The following is a 12,429-nucleotide window of genomic DNA, read 5'->3' as shown; positions in this document are numbered from 1 at the left end:
AATTTGAATCATTTAATTACCCAAAACTGACCCAGACACAGACATTTGTTTCCAATGGAAAAAAAGGAAATTGTTACTAATAATATTACTTGTTAAAACCTAAATCGCAGATATGTGTTGTTGTGCGTGACAGGTTTGCATACCTGTGTTGAGGTGCTGGCTGGGTTTGTTGGTGTGCATGGAGCCGTGACACACAGGACTCTGCACCGCCCCCTGCTGCTGGATTACGCCGGTGCGAGCAAAGAACTGGTTGATGGACGAGCAGAGGTCCGCAATCTGGGTGGGTTCAAGGCACCAGTCGTTCAGCTCGGCCTGTCTCATGCTTTCTCTTAGACCTTTGGACACAAACACCACAGTTTTTCGACAGAAGATTAACATTTGGCTGCCTGAGGAACATGAATACAGCTCAAGGCTTACAGCAACAACATGTCTGCAGTATAATTTCATCGTGTCGGTAACCTTCAGTGGGTGATATTTAAAAAAAAAAAAAAAAAACATCCTACCTTGCATTCCTTAACTCTAATTGGATAAACTGACCTGCTGAGCTCGGTGTTTTGGTAATTAAACTTGAAGGCAGTGTTATTTAATTGAAGAGCTCAGTTTAATTAAAGTTGTAATCAACTCTGGAGTGCCGACACATCAGCACTCAATCAAAGGCTGGAGCAGAGCTGTACATTCAGCCTGTGGTTTAACGTCTGAGGTCTGATCTGGAGGAGCGGCTGTAGATCAGTGGGTAGAAATGTCATCTTACAATAGGAAGGTTGTGGGTTCGATTGCAGCTTCCTCCTGTCACATTGGCATGCACTTAACCCAAGTATGAATGTGTGTGCAAGTGGGTGACTGTGGCTATATTGTAAAGTGCTTTTGAGTCGTCAGTATGACTAGAAAAGTGCCACTTAAAAAATAAGGCCATTTATAATGTCTCAATAAATTACAAAATCATTAAAAAGTTTATTTTAATAATTAGATGCAAAAAACGAATGTCACTACATAGATTTATTACACAAAAAGTTATTTATTTCAAGTGTTTGTTTGTGTTAATACCAACAATTATGCATAAAGCCAAAACTCTAAACTCTGTTTCAAAGAAAAATTTAATTTAAGTCCAATTAACAAGGATTCCTGGATCAATGTGTGCTTCTGTGCTTTCTTTTGTCTCTGTTATTGTGTCTCTGCTCTGTCTTCTCTAACCTCCTGTCGGTCGAGGTAGATGACCGTTCACACTGAGCCCGGTTCTGCTGGAGGTTTTCCTTCCTGTTAAAGGGGAGTTTTCCGCTCCACTGTCGCTTCATGCTTGCTCAGTATGAGGGATTGCTGCAAAGCCATGGGTAATGCAGACGACTGTCCCTGAGTGAATGCTGCTTGTCAAGACTCAATGCAACCTGCTGGGTTTCCTTAGATTGAAACATTTTGACCAATCTGTATTATTTGACTGAATTTGACTTTGGAAAAGGCCTTGAGGTGACATGTATCATGAATTGGCGCTATATAAATAAAATTCAATTGAAATAAAAAAAGGGATTTTTAACGTAGAGATGTTATGGCCTACACAATAATCCTGACCTTAACTTACAAAGAATCTGTGCTGTATTGTCAAGAGGAAGATGAAGAAACACCAGAACCAACACCTCAGCAGAACCAAGGGCTGTTTGCCTCCATGCCACTCTGCACTGATGCAGTAATTCATGCAAAAGGAGCCCAGACCAAGTTTTAAGAGCATGCACTGTGAAGCACATCCTCAGACTTTTCAGTAGGCTGACATTGCTTAAAATTAAGTTTTTTGTCTTCAGTAATTTCCTTATAAACTGAATTTTGTGTTTTTATTAGCAGTGAGCCACGATGACTAAAATATGAACTAAATGAATAAAAACTTGAAACCTTTCAGTGCGTCATAAATCTTTATCTATCTATCTATCTATCTATCTATCTATCTATCTATCTATCTATCTATCTATCTATCTATCTATCTATCTATCTATCTATAAATCTGTTTCATCGTTGAAATTGAATTAAACAAACAGGGTAATCCTTTATCCTTATCCTGCCCAGGTTAATGAAGTCAAAAAGATCAATTAACTTTTCGACGATATTCTAATTTTTTAAGCTGCAGCCATATCACAACTTAATATATTATGAATAATAAAATCCTGACTGCTTCTTGAAATATATACACTAATGGAGCAGAGTGTGTTCTTTTTGTCCAAATCGCACCTTGGAAAGGAGAAAGGTCGACGTCGGCCCAATTATAGCTGCTGGCAATACGACAGCTTTCTTTCAGAGCATCCAGATTCGGGTACCACTCGGACAGTAAACCTGCAACACACAGCAAACCATCTGTAACGTTAATGAGAGCATAAATTTAAGAGGCTCCAACATTCAATTAAATGACATGTTTGGTGGCTCTATTCTGACTGCTGGAACAGCTTTTTGTTCGCTGACAGTAAGGTCAGAGGGTGCATTTACAGGACTGTCTCAGAAAATTTGAATATTGTGATAAAGTTCTTTATTTTCTGTAATGCAATTAAAAAACATAAAATGTCATACATTCTGGATTCATTACAAATCAACTGAAATATCGCAAGCCTTTTTATTGTTTTAATATCGCTGATTATGGCGTACAGCTGAAGAAAACTCAAAAATCCTATCTCAAAATATTAGAATATCGTGCAAAAGTATACTAGTAGGCTATTCAACTAATCACTTGAATCATCTAATTAACTCGAAACACTGCGGTTTATTTTCTGCAATTGCATTACAGAAAATAAAGAACTTTATCACAATATTCTAATTTTCTGAGACAGTCCTGTATATTGCCTATCTTCTGGAGTCAAATAAAAAGAGCAGACATCAAATAACCTGATTGTGAAACAGTTCCTTGACGTGGCCACTAGGAGGAGCCAGTGACTCTGTAAACGCTGCTCTACTTCAGCATTGCTTTGTTCTCCACGCCATAGGTAATAAATTAGGAGATGATTTACTGCTTGGCACATTAAATCGTTTTCTTTTGAGATTTATGAGGAAAACAGGGAGGAGCAGCGTCCTGATTAAGTTGCAAACAGGTCACGAGCGCCGCCCTGATCGTGTTCATCTTTGGGACGAATCGGGACAAAGAGGGAAACAAAAGGAGACACCGGCTGAGGCGGAAGGTCTTACCTGTGTTGCAGGCCATCTGTTGCTGGTGGGAGAGGCTCTGGTGCTGCTGTCCGTGTTGGGAGGGGTGCTGGCTGTGCTGCGTGTGCTGCGGGGGGTGCGCCGTGTGCTGCTGCTGCTGCTGCTGCTGCGGGTGCTGGCCGTGCTGGGAGTGCGCAGCGTGCTGGGAGTGCTGAGGGTGCTGGCCGTGGGTGCCGCTGTGCTGAGAGAGGTGCTGCGCGTGGGGGGAGCCGTGGCCCGGGTGGGCCTGGGCGGGGTGGGACAGGGGGACTTGGCCGCTGTTGACGGGGTGGTTGTTGTGGTGGTTGTTGGGCTGGTTGTTTGACAAGCTGTTCTGAGTGTTGATGGCGCCACTGGGGGAGTGCTGATAGGAGCAGGAGGTGTGGGTCTGCTGGGAGTTATCCGACGGCATGCCCATCAGACCTGAGAAACAAAACACACCGACACAGAGCTCTTAGGAAAACGGAAACGACCAGAGGCCGCTTGGACTACTCCGCATTTTGCGACGTTACAACCACAAACTTCAGTGTAATTTTTCGGATCTTATGTGATGGAGCAACACAGAGGAGTGCATAATACAGGAAAGAAAAACAATAGATGGTTTTAAAATGTCTGAAAATATTTTGCATATTTTACCCCTGAATAAAATCCAGGGCTACCACCACTAACCTGACGCCGCCAGATAGATTTGCTCCGCATATCCACCTGGAAACCTTCCGTTGAAGTAATTTTGGGAAGGGGCGAAAATACTGATTAGCTGATTGGCCTATGTTGGTGATAGACGGGCCAAATAAACCAATCAGATTCGTCGTCGCTCTGTTACGAGCGACGACGAAAACACAACCACAAGCCAAGCTACTCTTGCTGCTGCAGGTAAAGGCTCGTTAGCTCAGCAGAGAAATACTCTGTAATGCCGATAAAACTTGTTCGATAGCCACGCTAACGCTAGTTTCATCGGCTGAAGCCGCCATGTTGTTTAGACTGAACTGACGCGCTTCCCGTTGCGTCACACCTCAACCCGCCTCAAAGCCAACGCTGATTGGACGTTCGTTTGGTGAACGGCTCCAAATTTTCTTTAACGGAGAGTAGCCAGACTGATCTGCGAGTGAAACCTTGAAAGCTTGCGAGATCAGGATGGTCTCACGAGGCTATACCACCACTGCCTTTAGGCAAGGCAAGGCAAACTTATTTATATAGCACAATTCAGTACAGAGACAATGCAAAGTGCTTTACATGATTAAAATATAGGAATAAAAGCAAGTAGGGATAGAATGTAGAAACAAAACATTTGAAAACAGTAAAGCAGTTTAACTAGAACATTCAAAGGCAATTTTAAACAAATGTGTTTTTAATCTCGATTTAAAGGAACTCAGGCTTTCAGCACTTTTACAGTTTTCTGGAAGTTTGTTCCAGATAAGTGGAGAATAGGAACTAAATGCTGCTTCTCTGTGTTTGGTTTGTGTTCTACGTATGCAGAGTAGGCTGGAGCCAGAAGACCTTAGTGGTCTGGAGGGTTGATACGCTGATAACAAGTCTGTGATGTATATAGGTGCTAAGCCATTTAGAAGTCACCTGGTCAATAGTTATTCCAAAGAAAGTAAAAAATAAAGCAACTGGACTTGTTTTCCGTAGTTGAAGACGTTTCGCTTCCTCTCCAGGAAACTTTCTCAATTCAAAATGTCTGGAGTAATGTGCAGTACCAAGCTTTATACTACTGCCAAACAAAGGCCTTGTAATGGCTTAGATAACATGCAAATTCAACAGAAACAGGTCCACCCCCTTAGTAATGGGCGGTCGTTAAAATCATTAAGCCAGCAGATCGAACAGAAACTGGTCCATTCCTCTATAACGAGGAGTCGTTAGGGTCGTTATTGGCTTGGCTTACAGGAAAAAGGTTTTGATCACCCGTATGAGGGCGAGAGTTAAGGTGATGATTGGCCGGAATTTATCCTATAGCTGTGTTGTAAGTTTTTGAGAGTTGGAACCTAAGTCCTCCTCCTCTGTTTAAGGTTGTTTTTTCTCTCTTGACGTAGATGGCTTCCTTCACACCCCTTTCAAACCATCTGTCTTCTTTGTCCAAAATGTGAACATTTTGGTCCTCAAAAGAGAAAGAGTGTCCTTTGTCCTTAAGATGTAAGTGGACAGCAGAGTCTTGTCCTGAGGAGGCAGCTCTCCTGTGTTGAGCCATGCGTCTGTGGAGAGGTTGTTTAGTTTCTCCAATATAAAGATTAAAACATTCCTCACTGCACTGAACTGCATACATCACTCTGCTCATCTTAGGTTTGGGGGTTTTGTCCTTGGGATGCACCAGCCTCTGTCTGAGGGTCCTGTTTGGTTTGAAAGTGTGCTCTAACTAGTCAATAGTTAGAGCACATTTGTGTGTAAATTTAATCTCAGTACACATGCAGCTGTTCTGTGAAGGCCTCAGATACAACACCATGAAGACCAAGGGACAACCTTAAAGCAGGTTTAGGTTGTAAAACGTCTTAAGCTTTGGAAATCCAAGAATTAAAGAAAAAAAAAAAAAAGAGTACGGCACAATTTAAAATGGCCTATAAGCAGGCTGGCCACCTAAACAGAAAGGCAAGGACAGTATTAATCAGAGAAGCAGCCAAGAGAGGTCCATGGTAACTCTGAAGGAGCTGCAGAGATCCACAGCTCAGAATCTGTTAACAGGAGCTTCTGGTCTGCTGGAGAAATGACGCGCCTAAAGGTGAAGGGTCATAGCTCCCAGGGACTGGAGCTGGACTCCCCATGTTTTAGATCAAAGTATGTTTATTTGGTAGAAAGGTTCAGTCAAAGTCCAGATATAAAACCAATAGAGAGCTGAAAATTAATGTTCACGGACGCGCTCTATAAAAGCTGACTGAGCTTGTAAAGTTTACCAAAGAAGCACTGGGGAAAGACTTTAGTCCACAGATGAAAAAGTCTGTTCTGGTTCTCAGCTGTAAGTGCAGATAAAACCACACACAGCTCTTCTACATCCCAGCTACGCACTAGTTAGAGTTGATCTTTCACATGAAATTTCCAGCTAAGGTCCACTGAAATCTGCGGTTAACAAAGTGGCAAGATGTGGGAAAGTTCAAATGTTACGAGTACTTGTGCAAGGCCTTGTAATTGCAAACATCCCATCTAAATGCAGATGTGAAAAGGCGATGGTAACGCAGTTAAGCTTTCTCTCATTGTTTACATTCGCTTGTTTCAACCCCTGAGCTGTAAGGATTTGAATCCTTCATAAAATTATTGTCAATGTAAATTCAATTTACGTAGGATTTTGATCTTTCGTTATTTGATTAAAAGCAATTCACGTCCCATCGACTCAGTAAATACCCGATGTGATGACTGAGAAAGCATCTGATCATGAAAACACATCTGCTTTCATCCAGAGCGTCTGAGTAAGACCAGTTGCCATTTTGTCTGGGAGTGACTCAGCATTTGAAGTTCCTCAAGCTGCCGTTCTCCGTCGTCTCCGTCTAGCTCGTTGTGCAGCTCTTTAACAACACGACTGGAGCATGAACATCTGCCCAGCCGACAGCAATCATCCGAGTGGTGGGGAGGGGCCACGAGAGGCCCTGTCCTTCACAGTTTTTGGCACCGCGAACCTATTCCACTGGAGTGCTTTTAGAGCCGACTCCAGGCCCTGCACCTCCACAATCGGTGCGCAACACTCGCCGCAGGGGTGATAAAGGTGCATCTCTTATCGGTACAGAAAGCCCATTGTCCAACCAGGGAAATACAGAAAGCAATTAACGCGGCACCGGAATAATAATGCGAGCTCATTACCTATTATCAAAGCCAGTGAATTAGCTCACTGTCCACAACGGCCGAGTGTGAAATCCTCCAAGCTCGATTATTTACGCTCTTTAATTGCAGGAGCTTGTCTGACAGAGATTTCACTTTTATGCACGGGGGGGAAAAAAAAAAAAAAAAAAGGTAACGGTTTTTAACTAATAAAACACAGATGATAGATTAAAGCAGAGTCTCGTTAGCAGGAAATGCATTTCATTTGTGAAAGTGGGTTAAACGCGGAAAGCTACGTCCGCTTTCCTCAGGACTCACTTGTCAAGTGCTTCATGTTCATCAGTCAATCAGATTACAAGCAAAACCGCTTTTTGTTCTGCAGGGATTCTGATCCCCCCCATTTATGCATTATAAGATAAAAAAAAATCCCAATCATTATAACTAGCATGAGTATTTGGGCTGCCAATAAATGCTCTTTCCCTCTCCACCACGGATGGAATAAGGCCGACATGAAAACCCGTTTGAAACGCGACCAGATGCCCATAACTCCCACGTAATGGGTGAAAATTAAAGGTAAAGAACTAACCATGGAGCACAGTCATTTATCTCTTTATATCCTGCAATAAAATATTTAAAGCAACGAACTCTCAGACTCCAACATTAAATAAAAAATGAAGTCTTTAGCGTTTCCCTGCCAAGACCATGAAAGTCCTCTGTTAAGATTTGGAGCAGAGCCAAGTGAGCCGAGCTGAATACCTGCACACTTACAGTAAACCTCATTAGTGCCTAAAGACTCTCTATAGCCACAGCTGTTAAAAAACACAAGCCCACATTAGGAGAATCGCTCTCAGGTTCTTCCTGCCGCTTTGAAGGAGCTGCAGCCTAGATTTCCACCCAGGGCCCTCGCGAGGCCACTCACCTTGTTGGCTGAAGGACTGCTCAAAAACAGACTTGTAAAGGCTGCGGAAGGAGGCACTGAGATTTTCGAAGTCTGAGAAGGGGAGCTGCTTTTCCCGCTCTGCTATGCTGTACTGGGACTGGGGGGGCTGCTGCAGGCTCATCGACTGGGACACGGGTTCTGGATGACTGGTCACCTGGGGAGATGAGGAGAGAGATAAGGGTTTACATGCAGGAGGAATATTGCTTGCAGACGGAAGCCGGGTTTAATGTTTAACACGTGAAGGGAACCTCTGAGGGAAAGAGTGGTTTATGCAGGCATATGAATTTTATATGTTTAAAAAACAAATGCCTTGGGGAAAATACATTTCTTATAACTTTTAACGCTTTATCATATTACAACCACACACTTTAATGTATTTTATTGGGATTTTAATGTGATAGACGCAGAACATGGTGCGTAATTGTATAGTGGAAGGTACCTGCCATGTTTTTGCTTTTTTTCTAAAAACAGAGATCTGAAAAGTAGAATATGTGTATGTATTCATAACCTGATTCTAGCCAGATTGATGTCGCTCCGCCTAGCTTCACTCACATCCATCTAGGACATCTCTCATAGAGAGTGATTTCTCCAACCAATTTTATTGTCCAGCCAATCAGGACGCAGGGCTGGAGTTTCATAGATGTGACGTAGTGGAGAAGCGACCGTGACGTGAGACTGTTTTGATTTAGACAACAATGGCGGCTCGCATTAAGGAAGCAAGCGTTAACATTGATGCTGCTATTTCTTCCGTGTTGTCCAAGCTACCTAATATTGTTTCATTAAAATAACATTAGAGAACGCCTCTGAAGGCTTTTGTTGGTGGAAACGATGTTTTCGCCCTTCTCCCGACCGGATTTGACAAGTTTTGTTTTCCGAGGCGCGTCCGTGGCGGAGCGGTTAGCGTGAACCATGTTAGGAGGCCTTTAGTCCCGGGATCGACTCCGACCCGCGGCGCTTTGCCGCCTGTCTTCCCTCTCTTTTTTTTCCTGTGTCGCTCTCATCAGCGTCACGGGTTAGCTTCGGTGTGATTGGTTGAAATAGCACGTCGATAAAGATGACAGACAAGTGGCTTATCCAATCATATGCAAGAATTTTTGATAAGGCCCTGCCTTCAATAAAGGCAATTCCTATGGAGAGGTCCCAGATGGATGAGAGTGGAGCTAGGCGGAGCGACATACGTCTGGTGAGAGTCAGATTAATGTATTCAGGCCTCTTCAGCTGTTTTGTCAAGGCCTCAGAGGTTTGTTAGTTTGGGAAAAAAAACTGCATTACAAAGAGGAAGAAACACATCAGAGAGGAATAGGAATACAAGCTGAAGAGAAATTTAGGTGTTATAACGCAATATCCCAGAATATGAACAACTTGCAAATTGCTGTTCAATTTATTATCGGAAACAGAAAGAAAAAAGTTTTGCCAAACGGCAAAAACTACAACGACACGGCCGCTCCCCCCCTGAACTGGCAGGCCGGACAAGGAAAGCATTAACAGGAGAGGCAGCTACGCCGTCACGCCACAAATAAAAAGCCACAAGATACGCGGGAGACAGCAGAGGAGGTGCTCCAACGTTTTGGCCGAACACTGCTCTGTGCCCTGAACGCATCATCTCCACTATCAGCAGCATCGTGTTTCAGGAAAGCTGATCAGAGCTGATGGACTTCTGTTTGCTCTCTCCTCATTGTGTGCAAAAAAGGTTGCAGGTTTGAATCCAGGCTGGGTTGCTTTTTGCATGGGGTTTGGTCTCATTTCACCATGAATATGTTGGTTCTCTCCAGATACTTGGGCTATGAATTAATTAATATTTGGCTAATTGGTTAATCATAATTACCCTGAGGTTCCACGTATTTGCACGGTTCTACGTGCAGGTTTTCGTTTCTTCAGCATTTGGCAGAAACAAACGAACACCAAACCTATAAAAACACCGTATGCAAATCTGTGATAAACTCCTTTTCTTGTAATCTGTGAATATCATGTTTCAGCCTGAAGACGTGTCCCTTGTGCAACGTAAAGGAGGAGTTACGCACGCCCTAACAATGCAGGTCGGCGCTTACAGCCTCGGCTCGCACAGCATTAAGAGAGCAACTCGAACGGACACAAAGCCAATACTCTGGTGGCCGAGCAAAAATGTATTTAAAACAAAATCAATAGCAATACCTTGAACAAATAAGCAGCCATTTTATCCATGCATTTGTGTGGGCAGTCAATGTAACACACCGCCTCTGGGTGTGAGAAAGCAGGCACCGCTGCCTCCAGCTAAGGGGGGTGTTTGTCTGAGAGATTCGCCGCAGCAAGGGCAGCAACACAGACCCGGTCCTATTTTACACGGCACCAGCCTGACCCGTGTCAACTGTGGGCTCGCTTTTACAAGGAGAGGTCGTGTTCAATTTTTTTTGATCCTAACATCTTGCTCTTCTAAAATGTGGACAGGCTGCTTGAAGTGCGTGGCTCGCGGAGCGGCTCGGGGAAGAGTGAAGAGGTGATAATAAAGCTAGAGTGTTTACTGAGAGCTGCAGCTTTTGGCTGTGAGAGAAAAAGAGAAAAGCGAGAGGGAGAGCGAGCGTGAGCACATCCATCAGGCTGAGCCGATCGATGCTCAGCGCCTGGAGCAGGGAGCACTCCAGGATGCGGGGAGGACCACACCAAAGAGGGGGCATCTCTGGTGGGAGGACATCAGAGGGAGAGCTTCTCTTTGTCTGCCATCCAGGAGCGAGCGCGTCTTCCTTTGTTTCTCTTAACCCCGTTCCTGATGATGTGCTCTCGCTCATGTCCACCCTGGACCTCGGTCTATTGCCGTCTGCAGCTGGCTCCCTCTGAAGAAATCCTCCAGGGGCTTTCTGATCAAATCTAATACACAACACAGTACACTTTCTATAACTTGCAGGGTTTCGTCTTTATTCCTTTGGCGACTCGGGGCTCTTCAACAGATGAAAACCGCTGATCAAAACAAGCCACGTTCTACTTTGAGCTAAAAAAAAAAAAAAAAGAGGAAGAATAAATACGGTTCAAAAGTTTCCAACCACCTTTAATTAGTTTGTGCTTGGCCTCCATGCAGCCAGGCTTCCTTGTTATCAATTAAACTGGTGTTGATCAATATTCCTTCAGGATTTCTGTTGGTCTTTGGCTGCTTTCTCGCTCGTTCTTTGTACAGTTCAAGGAAATCAATGGTGTCATGTGGCCGTATTAAAACTGACTGGGAAACTTAAAAGGAGGGAGAAGTAATCTAGTAGCTGGTTCATTTTAAACAACTATAATTTCATGTGCTCTAATTCATTTATGCTTTTTATTTAATTTATCTGCAGACTATGTTTCCCTCCTGTTTCAAACTCCTACAGCGATGCAGACAAAATTCAAATTACAGATGGGAGAGTCTGCTTTTTGAACTTCTGACAAGTGCCACCGAGATAAATAGCCACACTGGAAGGATGCTCTGTAAATTTAAAAATATGCATTTTCCAAGTCTGAAGATGGATAAATAAACAAAAATGTCCATAGAAGTTTATAATACAGCAAACATGGCCGCTTAGCATCTAAAACTTTGTTTTTGCACTTGCAATGATTTGTTTCTTATTAAATTTTCCCACACATTTATATACAATCTCCTTAGGTGAGGATATTGCTACCGTTTTTACTGTACAACAAGCAGGAGATATAGTTATTAGCTTGTAGTTTACTAATAATAATCATAATCTATATTTGCCATTGCCACATTTATTCCAAAGAATCTGTCCTCCGCATTGAATCCATCCCTTCAGGAAACAACGCTTTGTTAAAGCTGTATCTGAGACGGAGCCAGACATGGACACATGAGCGCCACTGCAAACATCCTTTTGTTGAAACTTTAGGAATTAAAAGCTAAATTTAACGTTGCGGCACTCAGATAGGTGGTCAGTGGTGAATAATTTACTGGCTGAGCACAGAAAAACAGAAACAGGCACCTTTAATACAAGGCATGCTGCTCTTGTATCAGACCATAGTGGTGTGTTCAAAAATAGATAATCAAATGGATAATAGATAATAGAAATGGCGCGTACTCAATCTCCTCATGATAAGGTGGATCAGGGGGAAGTGGTGGCCTAGCGGTGAGAGCAGTGAGAAGGTACCCGGTTCGATTCCCGCAGATTTCCACTGTGGGTCCCTGAGCAAGACCCTTCTGCTGGAATGTACAATTGCAATTATAAAGATTTCTTCTTCTACTTGTTGGTGGTAGATTCCTAATTTCTATTAGATCAACGGTTATATTTGATATTTTTCAAGAGATTCGACCAAACGGAAACAAACAGCATTTCAAGACGGGCTGTAATTAACAAAATCTTAAATATTTAATTCTGCTGTTACGTGCAGAGACATCACTGGTTCATCCCATGACGTCAGGAGCCCTTTTTTACGTCTGAATTATTCAAAGGGTCGGGGTTAGGTGACTTAAAATCGAGCAAAACACTTTTCCCTGAAACTAGCCATTTACTGAAAATGATGATTAAAAACAAAACAACTTTATAAAGAGCTGCTGAAAGAACTGATGAACTGTAAATCAAGACAGCTTGAGGAGATTACAGGATACAGTCTGGCTCCTTTGGAAAGAAAATACATAGAAAAGGGGGGAT

At 43.0% G+C, this 12,429-nt stretch overlaps 1 protein-coding gene across 1 annotated transcript in view; it reads right to left on the bottom strand.

The window, feature by feature from the left end:
* The window catches only part of foxj3 (forkhead box J3), a 123,671-nt gene that overhangs the window by 4,095 nt on the left and 107,147 nt on the right, over window positions 1-12,429 (bottom strand). The window contains exons 7-10 of the mRNA XM_036151299.1: window positions 7,811-7,985; window positions 3,154-3,573; window positions 2,212-2,313; window positions 144-335 (exon numbers count right to left, since the gene is read on the bottom strand). Of these exons, the coding sequence (XP_036007192.1) occupies window positions 144-335; window positions 2,212-2,313; window positions 3,154-3,573; window positions 7,811-7,985 (889 nt within the window). The remainder of the gene's footprint in view (window positions 1-143; window positions 336-2,211; window positions 2,314-3,153; window positions 3,574-7,810; window positions 7,986-12,429) is intronic.

This window comes from Fundulus heteroclitus, chromosome 20 (assembly GCF_011125445.2).
Source record: "Fundulus heteroclitus isolate FHET01 chromosome 20, MU-UCD_Fhet_4.1, whole genome shotgun sequence".
Taxonomy (NCBI): domain Eukaryota; kingdom Metazoa; phylum Chordata; class Actinopteri; order Cyprinodontiformes; family Fundulidae; genus Fundulus; species Fundulus heteroclitus.
Note: the sequence above shows the minus strand (reverse complement) of the source record. Positions and strands in the feature narration are given on the sequence as shown.